The sequence below is a fragment of the Castor canadensis genome, chromosome 11 (assembly GCF_047511655.1).
Source record: "Castor canadensis chromosome 11, mCasCan1.hap1v2, whole genome shotgun sequence".
NCBI lineage: Eukaryota > Metazoa > Chordata > Mammalia > Rodentia > Castoridae > Castor > Castor canadensis.
In genome coordinates, this window is record NC_133396.1 from 17,346,604 (window position 1) to 17,363,574 (window position 16,971).

Consider the following 16,971-nt stretch of genomic DNA (forward strand, 5'->3'; position numbering starts at 1 on the left):
ACACTAGCCCCAGCCAACCTTTCATTCCAGTTCATTATTCAGTTGTCAGCATCTCTCAGTTTGTTATGCATGGTCAAATCCTCATCTAACCAATCCTGTAACCCTCTCTTGGTTCTCTTTGGCTTGTCACCTTCTCTTTAGCACAATGTGGTGCCCAGGAGGGGTACCTACTTCCCCAGAGGGCAGTAGGCTTTCCGCTTGGTTTTGTCTATTTGTCGGATCTTCTGAATTAAGGGGCTTTTTTTTTTTTCTTTTGGCAGTAAGGGGTTTGAACTCAGGGCCTTGCACTTACTAGGCAGGCACTCTACCACTTGAGCCATGCCTCCAGCAAATTAAGGGGATCTTACAATGATCTTATGGACAAAACCACCAGATTCACTTTCTTCCTTCTCTCTCTTTCTCTCTCTCATTTCTTCCTTCCTTTCTTCCCCCCTCATTTCTTGCTCTCTCTCTCTCTCTCTCTCTCTCTCTCTCTCTCTCTCTCTCTCTCTCTCTCTCGTAGCCCAGGCTGGCCTTGAACTCACAATCCCATCACTTAGACTCCTGAATAGCTAGGATGACACACATACCGCTGTGCTGGGCATCTCTTTCTTTTTAACAGAAATTTCTATCTAACCAGATTTTCTCATCCTATTCTTATGTAACCAATTTTTTGGAATCTAGCACAGGATTTAGCACTTTTCCTGGTGAATTTCATCTTGTTGCTTTCAACCCAACTTTACAATCTGTCAAGGCTGCCTTGAATCTGCTTCAGTCACCCATTGTATTGCCCTTCTCCCCAGCCAGCAACCATCTGCAGGGTGCAGAGTGTCTTCCTCTGCCTCCATTCAAGGAACTCATGACAATCAGGCAGCTGAGGGCTGGCATGGGGCTTGGAGACACCCCATGGAGATCTCCTTCAGTTTTATCAGAATTGGCCAGGTCTAAATCTAGGTCTCCATGAGCCAACTCACATTTCTGCTTTGTCTAGAAGGACAAATGCCAAATGCTTTGCTGGATCAAGATAAGTTGTCTGGGGCCATCCAATTGCATGGATGGAGTAGGGAAAGAATGTGGCTGTTCAATGATCACAGCTTAATCTTTTATTTCTGACTTTTTGGCAGCACTGGGTTTTGAAATCAGGGTCTTGCGCTTGCTAGGCAGGTGCTCTGCCACTTAAACCACATCCCCAGCACTTTTTTGCTTTAGTTATTCTTAGGATAAGGTTTTGGTTTTGGTTTTGTTTTTTTTTTCAGTACTGGGGCTTGACCTCAGGTCCTACACCTTGAGCCACTCCACCAGCCCTTTTTTGTGATGATTTTTTTTTTTGATGGTATTTGAGTTTGAACTAAGGGCCTCGTACTTGCTAGCAGGCACTCTACTGCCTGAGTCACTCCACCAGTCCCTTGTGATAGGGTGTTTCAAGATAGGGTCTCTCAAACTACTTGTCTGTGCTGGCTTTGAACCTTGATCCTCCCGATCTCTGCCTCCTGAATAGCTAGGATTACAGGCATGAGCCACTGGTGCCCTGCTTAAAGTCTTGAGTTTTTGCCCAGGGCAGGCCTCAGACCACTATCCTCCTACCTACAGGAGGATCCACCATGCCTGGCTTATTGAGATGGGATCTCTTTAACTTTGCCTGGGGCTAGCTTCAAATCTTGATCCTCTGGATACCCACCTCTCAAATAACTGGGATTACAGGCCTGAGCCACCATGCCTGGCCTGATCTTTTCTTAAATGTTCATAGTCACCCAACTGGAAACCTGTTCTGGAACTTGTATGCATGGATATCAAATGATTCTTTTCAGAATTTACCATTTACCCATTGGGTAAAATCAAGTACCTGCAGCTCCTGTGAGGTAAGTTTGTTTATTAATGGCTTTCCCCACCACTTAGCATCCAGTCCAAATTTCAACCCAGGCCCACACATGTCCTTGCTTGCCTACCCTCTCTCTCTCCACTGCTTCTGACCTCATCTCCTGGACCCCTCAACACTGGCCTCCAGCCACATGGGCTGCCTGTTGTTTGAACATACAAAGTCTGCTCCTACCCCAGAGGCTTTTCACAGGCTGCTCTTTCTGTCCAGATCCCTTTTCCCCCATGCCACCAACATGACAAATTCCACCCTCTCTGCTCACCTCATGCCTTCTTGAAGCGTCCTCCAGAAAATGGCAGCCTTCTCCCATGCATTCTATCACTCTTTCCCTTGAGTTTCACTGACAGCACTGACCATCACTGACCACACATTTATATCTTGGTTTGTTCTTTTTCTCTAACGAATGTTAAGTCCCACAGGGCAGGGACTTTGCATTGCTCACTGCTCTACCCTGGCACCGGAATAGTCCCAGTACCTGGTAGATACTCAATAAATACCTATGGAACAAATGAATCAATGAATCTCTCTAGATTCCAGGGGACCCCCCCCCCCACCTCTGTCTTCCAACTCCAATCACTGCTGCTGGAGAATTGTCTTCTACCCCTCACCCCTTTCCTAACAGAAGACCCTTTTCAGTGGGGAAGAAGGAACTGCAGCGGAGGGTCTGGGAGGGAGGGGACATATTTGCTATGTCTCTGATGTGACACTGTCCACCTCAGATTGAGGGCTCAGTCAGCCCCCTCCCAGCCCCTTCTCACTCCAAACACAGCTTGTCTTTCTTTCTTTTTGGTAGTACTGAGGTTGAGAATTCAGGGCCTCGCTGGTGGAGCGGCTCAAGTGTAAGAGCACCTGCCTAACAAGTGTGAGGCCCTGAGTTCAAACCCCAGTGCACAAAAAAAAAAAGAGTTCAGGGCCTCAAGCTTGCTAGGCCAAGTGACTTGAATCATTCCACCAGCCCTGTTTTGTGTTGGGTTTTTCAAATACGGTCTTGTGAACTTTTTGCCTGGGCTGGCTTCAAACCTCTATCCACCTGATCTCTGCCTCTAGAATAGCTAGGATTACAGGCATGAGCCACCAGTGCCCAGCCAAATACAGCTTTAAAAGCCTGTTCTTAGGGGAGGAAGGCAGGGAGACCATGCTATTTTCTCAAGCCTCACACCATTTTGGAGTTTATGCTTCCAAAATCATGACAAACACACTGTTTAAAAAGCTGCCCAATGGGCTGGGGATATGGCTTTCCCGGTAGAGCATCTGCCTAACAAACTCAAGGCCCTAAGTTCAAACCCCAGTTTGGCAAAAAAAAAAAAAAAGCTGCCTACCAGGGGCCCAGCCTTCCTTCCCTGGGCTCCTAATCCCCATTCTAGCTACCCACCTACAGACATTCCCACCCTTGTGTCTCCTTCACACCTACTACCTCCACCCTATACTCCCTGAAGGTAATTTGTAACCTTCTCCCTGGCAGAGACCCACTCTGCCCAAACTTCCACCAGCCCTGGTCCCTACTCCAAACATCCCTCAGTCCCTTCTCCTCTGACCCCAAGAGGAGGCAGCACTTTGCATGTTGGAGGTCAGCCTCTTTATTAGGCAACAGGAAAGAAGGTAGGAAACTCTGTTGGGAGAAGAAGGACACCAGGAGATCCCATGGAACAGCTCCAACCCACGGAGGTCAGAGCCAGGGGCAGCTGGCTGGAGATGAAGGGGCAGAGCAGGTGCCACCCCTAGCCTTCCTGCCAGAGGAACGATCACTCCTCCTCTTCACCTTCTTCCAGAGGTGGCCGATTCCGCTTGAAGAAGCCAACCTGGGGGTGCACAGGGGCGGGGTCAGGATATAGAGACCAGGGTATAGGCCCAGAGTATCAGTGAGGAAGTATGCTAGAAAGCAGCTAGTCACGAGGGCCTCTCCTGGATTAGAATTTGGGGCCCCACTGCGCATACAAATGGAGGACTTTCCCATTTACAGACAGTAGTGGATTTTAAAAATAGTGGGGTTTTCTCCTTTGAATTTTTTTCTGTAGTGCTGGGGATCGAACTTAGGGACTTGCATATGCTAGGCAAGTGTTCTATCACTGAGCTACATCCCTAGTCCCTGAATTTTTCTTAAACACTGGAGTTTATGATTCTACATGACTCAAGTACATGACGATATATATTTGTTTATTATGGGTCTAATGCATAGTTTCCTAAAAGGACCATGTCTTCCCAGGGCTCAGCACTGATCTCCAGCGCACGGAGTGATCCTCCAGATCCCCCTATGGAGTAAGGAACAGGGTCTGGACCAGTCCCTGCTCCCTCGGTCCCCCACCTCCACCTCACTCGGGGAGGACAAAGCTAGAGAAAGTGAGCCCTGTCCACGAGACTCAGGAATTTCTTGACGCAGACCCCAGAGTCTGTGACTTCCTCCCTGGGAGAAAGGGTCTGACCGCCTTAGGATTTCAGGTTCCACCCCTCCTAGGGGTGTTGTGCCCTGGAACAGTGCTCTGGGGAATGACATTGTAATAGGAGCTGGGTAGATGGGAAAGGTCCTGTGTCTCCCGGCCTCCTAGCCTGTACCTCTTAACCTGGGGGCTCTGTCATCTTTGCCACCTCACCTTCCACATGGCCAGAACCAGGAGTGTGAGCAGCAGCAGGCCGCCCAGTACACCCACCAGCACCCACCAGATCGGAATGGCTCTCTCCTCCAAGGCTCGAAGCAGCTGTGTCCGCACCTGGGGACAAACCCAGTGTCTCCTCAGTCTCTTGACACCCGCCTTTCAAAAAACTCAAACCTGGAGCCTGTGACAACCCCTCCATCCCCGCCACCCACACACACACACACCCACCCACAAACCTGGAGCCTGTGACAACCCCTCCATCCCCGCCACACACACACACACACACACACACACACACACACACACACACACACACACACACACACACACACAAAACCACCCCCCACAAAGGGGGGAACTCACCAGCGCTTCCCCACTGGGCAGGCTGAGCGCCGGCACCTTGTACGGAAAGGACGAGACGTTGAACCACGCGTGCGACTGCAGCACAAACTGCTCCAGCGGCCTCTGCAGGCAGCGAGGGTGAAAGTCACTTACACCAGGCCTGTGGGTGGCAGCAGTCCAAGCCCTGGACTCCCGGCTGGGGAGCCCTGCCCCGGGCTTAACCCCGCCCCGCCCCCAAGGTAAATCTTGTCCTCTCTGCCCGCCCCGCCCCGGCCCCACGAGGCCCCGCCCCCGCCCCACAAAACCCCGCCCCGTCCACACAAAGGCCCCGCCCACCAGCTTCCAGCCCCACCTCGCGGAGGCTGGGCAGCTGCAGAAAGGCCCGCACTGTGACCATGGCCCGCTGCCCGCGCGTCATCTCCAGCAGCTCACACTGCACCACAGTACAAGGCGCCGAGTCGCAGCTCTGAGGGGACATGTCATCAGACCCCAGGGCCTCCTGCCCTACATTCCCACCTTACCCCGGGGACCCAACGCAGAAAGGGTCAGCAGAGTCGGAAAACTCGGACCTGCCCCTCCTCAGGAGTCTCGCATTCAAGCTTTGGGTGTCATCTCCAAGCTTGAACCTTCAATACCCAGAATTTTAGTAACCTTGCTTTGTCATTTTAAAAATGTACTGAGAAGCTTAAAAAATGCAAGTGTCCCCCAGGCCACCCCAGATGCCAGCGAGCATCATCGATTTCACTTGGAGTGCTCTGAGAAAGCAAGGGTGGCTACACCACTCCCGCATTCCCTCTGCCTCCTGGGCCCCAGCGAGGCCCCAGCTGAGCCCACAGAGCCTGCTCACCACCAGTACTGGCTTCTGCTGCTCAGGCTGCTTGGGCCCTGGCAGGACCGCCTGTCTGCGCTCCCGCTTGTGATGGGCTGGGTGAGTGAGGGAAGGGCTGGGGGTGGGAAGCCTCCAGTCCAGCTGCAGGAACAAGGGCTCAGTCAGTTACCCTCTGGGGACTACGCTCCCATCCCTGAGGTGCCCTGCTCCATCTCCTACCTGGGCTCTCACCTTCAGGGGGTTGGGGGAGGGCTGTGGGGAGCACTGAAGCCCCCCCTGGGGCTGTATGTCCAGAATGTAGAGCAGATCAGAGGGCTGGGATTGGCCGGGGAGGTAGATACTGAGGTGGAGGCCCCCCACAGTGCCAGGGCCATCATTGTGGAGCTGGAGAGTGGTGACAGCAGGATGGCAGGTGGTTCAGCACCCAACTGGCAGCTTCCAGCACCTTCTCACCTAGCCCAGATCCTAGAGGCTCCTCCTTACCTCATAGGTGTGCTCCACTCTGGGAATCCAGCTGTCCAAGCTGTTCTGCTCCCTGTCACCTTCTTCTGCTGCCACCACCAGGGAGGCTGGAAAGGAGTTCCTGCAGGTGCCCAAGCTCCCAGAGTGAGTAGGACTTGTGGGGACCATCCAGGGCCTGCTGAACTTTATTTTTTTTTTTGGCGGTACTAGGGATGGAACCCAGGGCATGGTGCATGGCTAAGCATGTACCCTACCACTGAGCTACACTCCCAGCTTCTCCCCTGAACTGTAGCCCTGTTTGCCATCTCCCCTTTCCACATTGGCCTCTCACCCTCGAAGTTCTACTTTGGCACCTGCCCGGACTGGAACATTCAGCTGCACAGTCTTGCTGTTTGGATTCTGGCTGTTCTTGCTAGAGTGGAGGTGGTAAGAAGAAGCAAGTCAAGGATACCAGCTCAATGACTCTCTGGGGTGGGCCCAGAATTTTAGAAGGCTCAGGGAGAGCTACTAACTCCCCAACAGCATGACACACTGAAGTTAGACCTCGGAAAGAACTTTCTTTGCTCTAAGCTCCAATAATAGAAACAAGTCTTGGAAGAACAGGAAAAGGGAGATCTGAAGAGAAGACACCTGGGAATACCTTTCTGTGTTTGGAGGGTCTCTGCATAGGGGTCAGATGGGAGAAGGGAGCTGGGTGGTCATGTTCCCCAGTCTAGTACCTCCTGACCTGCAGCTGGAAGGACACATACTCTCCAGCCTCTTCTAGGTTCTCCACACTCACCAACATTGTAATTCTTATCTGGGAGACAGGGAAGGCCAAAGTCACTGATCACTCTGGGCAGCCCTACCCTGAATGTGACTTCTGGTCCTCCCTCCTCCAAAGCCACCCTTATTATCTCCGTTTTACCCATAAGCCCACTCAGAAAGGGAAATGCACACACTCAACCAGGAACATGCAGCTAGTGATCATGAGGACCAGGATTCAACCAGAGCTACCTGACTCCCACCCCAGCACCCCCTGCGTCTCTGAGACCTCACCTGGGCGCCCTTCTTCATGGGGTTCCCCAGCTCACACAGCACCACCCTGGTCTCGTTCTCCTTCTTCTGGTTACAGATGAGCCTCTCAAAGCCCTGTGTGAAGCCGTGGGGGACAGAGGTGGGTTGCAGGGCAACCCGTGTAGATTTGAAACCAGGGAAGTCTGCAGAAGATCTAGGTGCTAGGCTAAGGAGAGGCTTTGCTGGGCTGGGATTTCAAGGAACTGCTGTGTTGTACCTTCAGCACATTTTTGTTGTTATTATTGATGTTGTTTTGGGGGGTTTGGAGCAGTACTGGGGTTTGAACTCAGGGCCTCACACTTAAAGGTAGGTTCTGTACCACTTGAGCCACTCTACCAGCCCCTGGTTTGTTTTTTTGAGATAGGGTGTCACTACAGAGACTCAGAGGGGGCTAGGATTGCAGTCATGCATCATCATGCCTGGCAATCCTTTTTTTTAAATGAATTTTAATTTTGGAAATAAAAAGACAAAATATATAGCATGTAAGCCTGTGGTTATAGGCTAAGTCAACAAGTAAAAAATAAATATATACATATTTATTATTACTAGGCACCTGCCTAGTAAGTGCAAAGTGCTGAGTTCAAACCCTAGAACCACCAAAAAAAAAAAAAAATTACATCTTTCCAGCAAAGCATAAAAGGAGTGGGAACTCTCAGGTGAGAGCTGGGAGTCAAGGTTCCCACACCTCCAGGTGTCTGGCAGTACCCCAGAGTGAGGGCCTCACCTCAATGTTGCTGAGGGCCCTCATATAGTGGGTGCCTGAAGGCAGGTGCACTGCCAGCTCTGCCTCATAGGCCCCTTCACCCTCGTTGGCTGCATCCATCTGCAGCTCCAGTACATTGTCAGCTCCGATTAGCAGTGGTGACCCCTTCCTGTGGAGAGGAAAGGTTGAAGCTATAGAGGTTGGGACCAGGCCTGGGGCTGGGAAGAGGAGAGGAGACTCAGGTGGGGAAGAGCTTTCATGGGTAGGAAAGGGTGGGGGATGTAGAGTGAAAGGTCCTCTCACATGGTGGCATTGAGCTGAAGCTGGGGAACGCAGAGGTCATCTTCCCCACAGTCCAGGATGATCCGGGTCTAAGGGACACATCAGGGTGTTGTGAGTAAGGGGCGGGGGGAGGGCATGTGAGGTTTGGGATCATATCAGGGTTAGGAGAACCATGGGCTCAGGATTTACATCAGAGCTTCTAGAATAAGGACCAGAGGATAAGGAGGGTGGAGAGGGTAGCAGGGATTTGCAGCTGTTGTGAAGGACTGGGACCATGTCAGGCTTTGGTGATGTCAGGGTTTATGAGTTTACAATAGAGTTTAGGGGACATTGAGATTTTGGGCTGAGGGGTGACATCAAGGTTTTGGGGGTTCATATTATGACTTGTGCACTATTCTAATCCTGCCCACCCATCAAGAGTTGTGCACCTCCTTTGCCTGGCCCCTGCCTGACGTCACCTGCTTCTGGACATGGGTAACTCCATGCAGCACAACAGCAAGGGCTGCTCCATTCTCCTTGGGAGGCAGGGACACATTGAGGCTGAGCACGATGGGGCTCAGCTTGTCCCGGAAGTCTGCCTCATCCTAGCAGAGGGGTAAGAGTTAGGTCATCCTGTGACCTGTGCATACCTCATCTTTGCTGGTGAGTAGGGACCGTGTCCTACTCACTACTACTGGCCCCACAGCACCCATCCAGTGCCCCAGGGCTGGGTGAACAGAATCTGTGTGGGGGTGAGCCCTACACACACAGCCCTGCTTAGCCTAGCCTGGGCATACTCGAAGGAAAGCTGTGGTGGTGTGGCAGGTGGGGGTGTGACTTTCACCCAGGTCCAGCCTCAGGTTGAGGGTCGCCTGTTGAGAGTCCACCAGTAGCACCCTCCGGCCCTGACGGGGCTTCTGGCGGTCCAGCTGCAGCTCAGTGTTTAGATCTGACAAGGCAAGCAGGAAGGAGCAGGGTCTCCCTGGTCAGCCTCTAGAGGGAATTGTCCAGGCTGGCCTACCCTCCACCCCCATCCATGCCACTCACAAAGTTTCTGAGGAATGTTGTGCCCCGTGGCTCCCACACACATCTGGATGGTGAAGCTACAAAAATGCAAGTGAGCTGGGGTCTCTCCCAGGTCCCAGATCCTACCTGGGCCATGCCCTGGCTCCTCACCAGCTCACTGGCACCTTGGTGTGCTGTAGGACACAGTTCTTCACAGCAGGATTCAGGGAATCTTGGACCAGCAGCTGGACAGTGGCCATCAACACTGGCTGAGCTCTGATGGGATGGGGAAAGCTTGCCATTGGGCTTACTCCTGGCCCAGTCTCCTCTGATGATGGGGGCCCTTCCCCCACCCGGGTCAGTGCTTACCTGTACACAACTACCTTGCTGGCCCCATAAGCTCCCACCAGCAAATCTACAGACATTGGGGGTCAGAGTTGGCAATAAGGAATGAGATCCTTATCTCATCTTCCTAGAGGTTTCCCATACCACCTCCCCAACTGGAGTTTCAACCCACTCCTCCACACCCCTGTATCCCAGCCCCGGCTATGTCTCTCAGCACCTCCAGCAAGTGCCCAAAGGCCTTTCTTGTCTAGATAGAGGCAATCCAGGGGCACCTGGGTATCCATTGTCATCAATGTCCACGGTTCCTCGAAGGGAGAAGCCAAAGCCAGAGCCTGTGGGGAAGGGGCTGTCCAGGACCTGGGATGGGCGTGAGCTCAGCCCCTCACTCTGACCCAGGTACACCAGCACTTGGCCCAGACCACTGGGACCTCCATAGGGTGCGGCCACTGCAACATCTGGAAGGAGTAACAGAAAGGGAGTGGCTGTTTGTCATTCAGATTCCCCAGGGGGCTGGGTAAAACCCCAGGAGACCAGAAGGGCACAAAATCTGGTCCCTGTCCTCTGGGAGTTTTTAATCTGGCAGGAGAGGGAGCCCAGTCAAGTAGGATTATTATTAAAAAAACTGTAACAGTCTTCACTATCTATTGAGGAAAATATATTCATGAGATTTCATTTACTCCTGACAATTCGGCACTATTATTCCTACTTTAGATTAAAAAACTAAAGCTGGGAATGTTGGTGCCTGCCTGTAATCCCAGCACTCAGGTGACTGAAGCAGGAAGTTCACAAGTTTGAGTCCAGCCTGAACTACAAGTGTTACCCTGTCTTAAAACAAACAAAACAAAACATCATCTTCAAATCTTAAATTGTTTAAGATCAGCTCTGAATATGTACTTGTTAATCATCATAATCTGATTATTTTATGAGAGTATTTGCATGTGTTAGGTATTAAGATCTTTGACATATATGTTGTAACTATCTTTTCATTATCTTCTGATTTTATCTGTGGTGTGTTTTTTGTGCAGATTTTTTTTCCTCTTAAATATCTTTGTTGATTTTCCCAATCAAGATACACAGAGGTATTCATCCAAACAGAGGACTCAGACCACAATGGTGTCCTCAGGTCTGTGGCCTCCACTCTCCTGATCCTTGACTTCATCCTGTGTTCACCAATTTCCTGGCCATTCAATCGCCCTTGTCATTTCCTCAGCCTTCTTGCCCCAGTGCCAGCTTTGGGCAAATCTGGCCAGACTCCACCTGAGCTAATTCAGCCCAGGACTGCTAAAGAGACAGAGCAGACTGGGGACCATGAATGCGAACTCCATCCTTCACTGGGACATCAAGGACTCCCAGCAGCCTTGCAGGATTTCCACTCAGCACTTTTTCTAACCTCCTTTCTTCTAAACTGCCAGCCCCCACTTCCTTCGGCAGGTGACCTCGTCTCTTACTTCACAAAGAGAAGCAGTCCAACTGTTGTCCTTTGGAGCCACACCTACTTTGTTTCCCCTCTCCCACACAACCCTTCAATAGATGGTTCTCCTTTACTCTGCCTCTGGGCAACACTGGGACCCTCCTCTGGCTCAGCCTTCCATTTTCCTATGAGATCATTTTCCTTGCCGGTCACTGGTGGCTCACACCTGTAATCCTAGCTACTCAGGAGGCAGAGATCAGGAGGATCGAGGTTCAAAGCCAGCTGGGGCAAAGAGTTCTGCAAGACCCTATCTTGAAAAACCCCATCACAAAAATAGGGCTGGTGGAGTGGCTCAAGGTGAAGGCCCTGAGTTCAAACCCCAATACAAAAAGCAAAAAAGATCATTTTCCTTCACATTCAACACACTCCCCATTCTTCCAAATTGAAATATCTTTCCGCACCCTTCTGTGATTGTGTGATTGTCTTCTTTTTCCTTTCACAGTCACATTGGCTGAAAGAGCTGTCCACTCTGGCTGCCTCCAAATACTTCACTTCTGTTCATACCTTACCCCATGGTCTTCTGCTTTCTGTCCCTATACCTCCCTGGATCAGTTCTTGTCACAATCACCAATGACCTCTTTCTTGTTAAAGTTCACAGATGCTTCCCCAGTCTCATCTAATTGTACCTTTCAGCAGAGTGGCCTTGAGAGCCATTGACCTGCTCCTTCTTCCTGCTTGAAGCACTCACTTTCTTCCTTGTTCTGGGTCATCAGATCTCCTGGTTTCCTTCTGCCTCTCTGGACACTCCTCTGTCTTTTCCCTAGATTCACTTCCTCCGGGTGTCCCCTAAATGCTCTCACTCCCCAGGGCTCTCTCTTGTTTCGTGGGCTCCATATCTCATTCCCAATTTCCTATCTCCCACTCAGCTCTCTCTCCTGTTAGGGAGAACCACACATTCACGATTCTCTGCACAATTCCACCTAGTGCTCTCAAGCCCTTCAAACTCAGCTGGTTCAGAACTGAGCTGCAGATTTCCCTGCTCCTTTAAACCTGAGGCGTGGTCTGAAAAAAATTTCACCACCCACCCAACTCTCCTTACCCCTCAAGTCCTTAGTGACCCAGGTCCTAAGTATCTGCAAAGTCACCTTATTTCTAACTCCACTGCCAAAATCTGCATCCAGGTGGTCACCTTGACTGGATTAAGGCAAACACATGCTAACTAGTGTGCTTTTACTCCTCTTTCTGCTCTCCACTTAGCAGCTCAAGTTCAAAGATCACATATATATATAGTCACTCTATGCTTGAGACTTTCCTGCCCTCAGGTCAAGTCTGGATTTTTGTTTGGGCTGTTAACCCTCCTGCAGCAAGTGGGGCCCTTCTCTTCTCTCACCGTTGTAGCCATCCTGATTGAGGTCACCCAGGGGTGCAATGGCCGAGCCAAATCTCCCGTAGAGCTGTGTGCCAGTCAGCAGGAGACTGGGAATGCCCAGTCGGGGCTGCAGGAACAAGTATACTCGCCCCACCTCGGCCAACTTGCGATCAGCCCGGCTCTCCATGTACAATGGGGCGCCCACTAGCAGGTCGTGCCTCCTGTGGGCCACATGGGTGGTTGGGGGGGCTTGCCCACCCTGGGATCTCCTGCTCCCCTGCATGATCATGTGAAAGTGGGGGGGTGGGGAAAAGCGGAGATGGAGGGTAGCTCCTGCTTTGGGTAATTGAGGACCCTAGTGGGTAGGGGTAGGGTAGGTGCCTTCCTCACCCATCCCCATTGACATCAGTGACCGCCACCGAGTGCCCGAAATATGAAGCCATCTGCAAAATGAAAAGCAAGCCACCTTAGTTGGCACCTCCACACTGAGCACCCTCTGTTAGACATTCACCCTCCCATCCCAGGAACTATTCTGGAGTCTCAGTTCCCTGGCTTCAGCCATTCCCACATGCCGACCCACACCTGCTCTCCATGCAGTTGGTGCAGCCTCTGGTATTGGTAGTTCAAAATTTCCACCTGCGTGGAGGAGTGAATGGAAGTTCGTCATTCATTTACTCCATCTGTAACCTCCGGCTCCCAGTGAGAAAGGGCAGGAAGTCTGGGGGTGTGAGGGAGCTAGCCTAAGGACTGGGGTCCAGGACTTGGAATGTTGAGTTGCGGGGCAAGGGGCACTCACCGCTCCCAAAGTCCAGCTCCAAGTAGGGGCACCGAAGACATACTCTGAAAAGAATCCGGCTCAGCGAATGAAATTCTTAGACACCCTCCCATGCCCCCTTTTGACACCCAGGGGAGATTTTTGGGAGATGCTCCTCCCCTTAGGCTCCCTACTCCCGCCCCTGACTAAGTGAATTTCTTGCCTGTGGTGTTCAGATCCCCATCGAACTCGCCCACAGCCACTGAGTATCCTGAAGACACAGCACAAATTAGTGTTCCAGGAAGCATAAAGCAGTCAAAGAAGGAGGGGACTGAGTGGTGGGCCACCCAGTATAAACCCTGCGTTGTGCAGATGGGAGAACTGAGGCCAAGACTGATCCAAGGTGCCCTGTGAGTCCAAGGCAGGAAGGATGATATGGGTGGGTGGGGGGACACATGGGAGTTGGCAGGAAGTCAAGGTGGGGGAAGTGGCCAGAGCAGAGGGCTGGCCAGCTGGGTTTGGCATGGAGGCTCCTGTAGGGGCAGGACGTGACCGGCTGGGGTGGGCGGTGACTATTAGGGTGAAGGGAGGTGTCAGGGTTACCCCGGTAGCCATCGAAGTTCTCTATGCTGCTGGAGTCATGGGTGAAGCGCTGGTTGGGAACGTGCCACAAAAGGGTGCCGGGCCGGTAACTGGAGATGATATTAGCAATTGGAGCCCGGACCAGGAGACCTAGGGTGCGAGGCACAGGCAGTATGGGGGTCAGTTACCTGAGGTCTCCCCAGACCATGAGAAGGGAGGGAGTTGTATCATTGGGCACATACCTAAGAAAAAATAGCCGCCAGGGGCCCCAAGCACCAGCTCCCCAGCCTGAAAGGGAAGCCATGCCTGTGAAAGGGGCAGGAGCGACCCAAGCCGCGTGTTTCTGCCCTCGCCTGGGTACTGGGGATTGAAGTTAGGACCTCCAGCTGGCTAGGCACGCGCTCTACCACGTGAATCACGCCCTTAGTCCTTTACTTTTGCTTTTCAGCTACATTCTCCCGCTAATTTGGTTCGGGTTGGTCTCAATCGCGATTCTCCTGTCTCCATCTCTGAGTACAGGTATTACAGACGACAGTCACCACGCCCGGTTCTCAAGCCACTTGTGCTCCCTACTTGCCTGGGTGACCACAGAGCTGAAGCCCGCTTCACAGTACCGCTTGTCTCCGCCTAGAGTAGGCAAGGAGAAGGGGTCAGCAAAGGGGTGGATCAAGAGCGACGTTGTCTAGCTTGGAGTCTGACAAGCTCAAAACCACGTAGGGGCGGGGTCATGGGCTAGAGGCGTGGTTTTGAGGGGCGGGGCGGGGCCAGGAGCTGGTGCGGGGCCAGATTGAAAGGCGGGTCTGGGACACCGGGGAGGAGTTAGACCAAGGGGCAGGATAAGCAGTCGCGAGCGGGTGGAGCCAAATCGAGAGCGGAGCTTACTAAAATAATTTTTTTTGTAAAACGAGCTCATGAGGTTAGCCCGACAAGGTGAGTATTCCGCTCTGCGGCCGCTTTGGAGGTGAGCCACGAAGCAGCCCCCCACGGGCGCCTTTTCAGCTTCCTCGGTCCTTTCTAGGGCGTTCCAGTGCTGCCAGGGGGCGCAGGCCTGGAGCAGGGCCACAGGAAAGTCGGGAAGGGCGCGACACTAGGGCTTCCCTCAAGTCCCTGCCCCAGTTGCTCCCCGAGTCCTTTCTGCAGTGCCCACCACAATGACGTCGTTCCAGCTGACAACCGATGCTCCCAATCCTTGCCGGGTCTTGAAGGTCTGGAAAGTTTGGGAGCCTGTGTTTCTGGTCTCGTTTCCTGGAGGTCACAAGAAGGGGTGGAGCCTAGCCATCCACGTCCTTCTGGCCCCTCCCTTTCCCTCCATGCGTGCGACTCACTGAGGTCGAAGAGCAGCGAATTGCACTGGCCGCCCTCGGCCTTCCAGGGGCACAGGAACACGCCGCCAGTCTCCTCCTGGGTTGGGCCCAGGTTCCGCGGGGCGCCAACCACGATGGCCACTCTGCGTAGCAAAGTTGGGTGAGCACGGCTCAGATTCCTGTGTATCCTGCCCGGTGCCCACCCTGGGAGCAGTGCCGCAAAAGTGGTGTAGCATGGAGGATAGAAGGCCAGCTTTCCTCACTGAAACTTCAAAGCCAACCTCTTCATTTTATGGACAGTGAAATATACTTTCAGGAAATTCACGTGGGACTAAAACCATTTGGTTTGAATTGAACAGGAAGGGTTGCTGAAAAAGACCTCCTAAAACTACACTATCCCCACCTTCCCACTCCTAACAAAACCTAGACCTTTATATGCTCCCGAAAATTTCTGTCTCATTTAGACTCATAGATCCCTTCTTTGAGAGCTGTTTTTAATGGTGAAAGATATGTGGGGATATGTGGCACTGATAGAGCTGAGGACCCTAGCAGATCTAGGTTTAAATCACAGTTCTGCCTTATGCAGCAAAATAGCTATAATACCAACCCATTAAATCTGTCCAAAGTAAATGTAATAAATGGCTGAGGGACATTTAGCATAGCCTTAGCCAAGTACTTTTGAAAAACAATGTCATAATGAATATACGTATATACATGTATGTACACATATGCATAATTTTTTTTTTTTTTTTTTGCCATACTAGGGCTTGAACTCAGGCCTACACCTTGAGCCACTTCACCAATCCTATTTTTGTGAAGGGTGTTTTGAGATAGGGTCTCCTGAGCTATTTTTGTCCAGGCTGGCTTTGAACCTCAATCCTGATCTCTGCCTCCTGAGTAGCTAGGATTACAGGCATTAGCCAGCCACTGGCACCCGACCTTACAAATTTTTTTTAGCACATAGTTGTTCCCATGGAACCATTGCTTCTGGAAGCGAGACACAGAGGATGACACAGACCCCAGTGAACTGTGGGTCAACACCTCAGGAGTTCTGGATCCAAAAGTACCCTTCAGAATTGCCAGAGGTGAGGCAAGGGGGTTGGACTCTTACTACCTCTACACTTCTCATTGATTAGCCATTGGGAAGGGGACTTCATTTTGGGTGAGGTGGCTCCCTTTAGCAGAGGAAATTCTACAGGTGTCTGTCACTTGAAGGTTATCTGCCATTACTACTCTTCAAAGCTTGGCATTCTGGGTGTACCACAATATAGGGCAACACAGCTATAGAATATGAACCAGGACTCTAATCATGGCAGTTTGATTTCAAAGCCTGATTAATATCAACCATTTGCAACCTATTGCTTCTTTTCAAATATCTCATTTGGATAGGGATGAGGAAAATGGGATAGAAAAGCATGGTGAAGGTGGGTAGCCAGTTACAGTTCTGCAAATCAATGTAGAGTGTGTGCTCCTCTCTGTTTTGAAGGGATGAGGGTGAAGTGGGTCATACAACTCACCACTGGGGAGACAATAAGGCATTACCTTTTGTCTTTGTTTAGTGCCTACCTCCCTACTGGTACCCCTCCCTGTAACTCTCACCAGAACCTGTCTCTTCCAGCATTCCTGACAAGAGCTCAACCAGACCCCAGAATCCACCTTGCCCAATTACTATTATGATTGGGGAACTGGAAACCTGCAGAAACTGCGATGGGATGATCCTCTTTCTCAATACCCCTACTTCCCCCAGGGCTTACCTCCCATGGTTGTCCTTGTGAAAATCCACTGAAAATCCAAAGTGGCTGCCATTGGGGCCTGTATAGAAGGTGACTCGAACTGGGTCGAGGTTCAAGGCCCAGGCTGGAGGGGTAGCAGTAGGTCCCAAGAGCAGCAGTGCCCATTCCAGAAGCCAGAGGGCATGCAGTGTACACAAAGTTCTGGCCATCTTCCTTCACCAACAACCTCCTAAGCAAGAATGGGCCAGCTGTCTCCTCTTCCCTTCAGTTTTCACCACAGGAAGTCTTTCCTTATCAAACTGGAACCCAAAGTAATGTGCTGGGCAGCAGGAGAGCAAAAGGGTATGGCCTCTGGATCACATGGTCTAG

At 51.6% G+C, this 16,971-nt stretch overlaps 1 protein-coding gene across 2 annotated transcripts; it reads right to left on the reverse strand.

The window, feature by feature from the left end:
* Nucleotides 1–3,414: 3,414 nt before the first annotated feature.
* On the reverse strand, nucleotides 3,415–16,962 carry Itga2b (integrin subunit alpha 2b). 2 transcript variants are annotated; one of them, XM_020163746.2, is made up of 30 exons: nucleotides 16,624–16,962; nucleotides 14,891–15,012; nucleotides 14,713–14,810; nucleotides 14,448–14,613; nucleotides 14,143–14,192; nucleotides 13,808–13,853; nucleotides 13,587–13,715; nucleotides 13,207–13,254; nucleotides 13,026–13,069; nucleotides 12,812–12,865; nucleotides 12,620–12,672; nucleotides 12,251–12,450; nucleotides 9,722–9,904; nucleotides 9,474–9,519; nucleotides 9,276–9,380; nucleotides 9,147–9,202; nucleotides 8,897–9,048; nucleotides 8,579–8,704; nucleotides 8,142–8,209; nucleotides 7,860–8,007; nucleotides 7,118–7,210; nucleotides 6,799–6,878; nucleotides 6,411–6,491; nucleotides 6,101–6,200; nucleotides 5,849–6,001; nucleotides 5,636–5,758; nucleotides 5,141–5,254; nucleotides 4,810–4,911; nucleotides 4,444–4,560; nucleotides 3,415–3,654 (listed from the first exon to the last, which is right to left on the reverse strand). In XM_020163746.2, the coding sequence occupies exons 1-30, from the start codon at nucleotides 16,809–16,811 to the stop codon at nucleotides 3,598–3,600; spliced, it is 3,102 nt and encodes a 1,033-aa protein (XP_020019335.1). In that variant the 5' UTR covers nucleotides 16,812–16,962; the 3' UTR covers nucleotides 3,415–3,597. The 2 variants fall into 2 exon arrangements, with proteins under 2 accessions (XP_020019335.1, XP_073901686.1); XM_074045585.1 differs by lacking the exon at nucleotides 14,448–14,613.
* Nucleotides 16,963–16,971: the final 9 nt, after the last annotated feature.

Bases quoted from the DNA above. Each gene is read 5' to 3' on its own strand.
- Itga2b (XM_020163746.2), bottom strand. From the start codon at position 16,811: ATGGCCAGAACTTTGTGTACACTGCATGCCCTCTGGCTTCTGGAATGG. The intron at 8,008-8,141 runs GTGAGAGGACCT...TCCTCTCCACAG, and splicing joins CTTCAGCTCAATGCCACCAT to GAAGGGGTCACCACTGCTAA. The intron at 6,002-6,100 runs GTAAGGAGGAGC...ACCACTCTCCAG, and splicing joins GAGTGGAGCACACCTATGAG to CTCCACAATGATGGCCCTGG.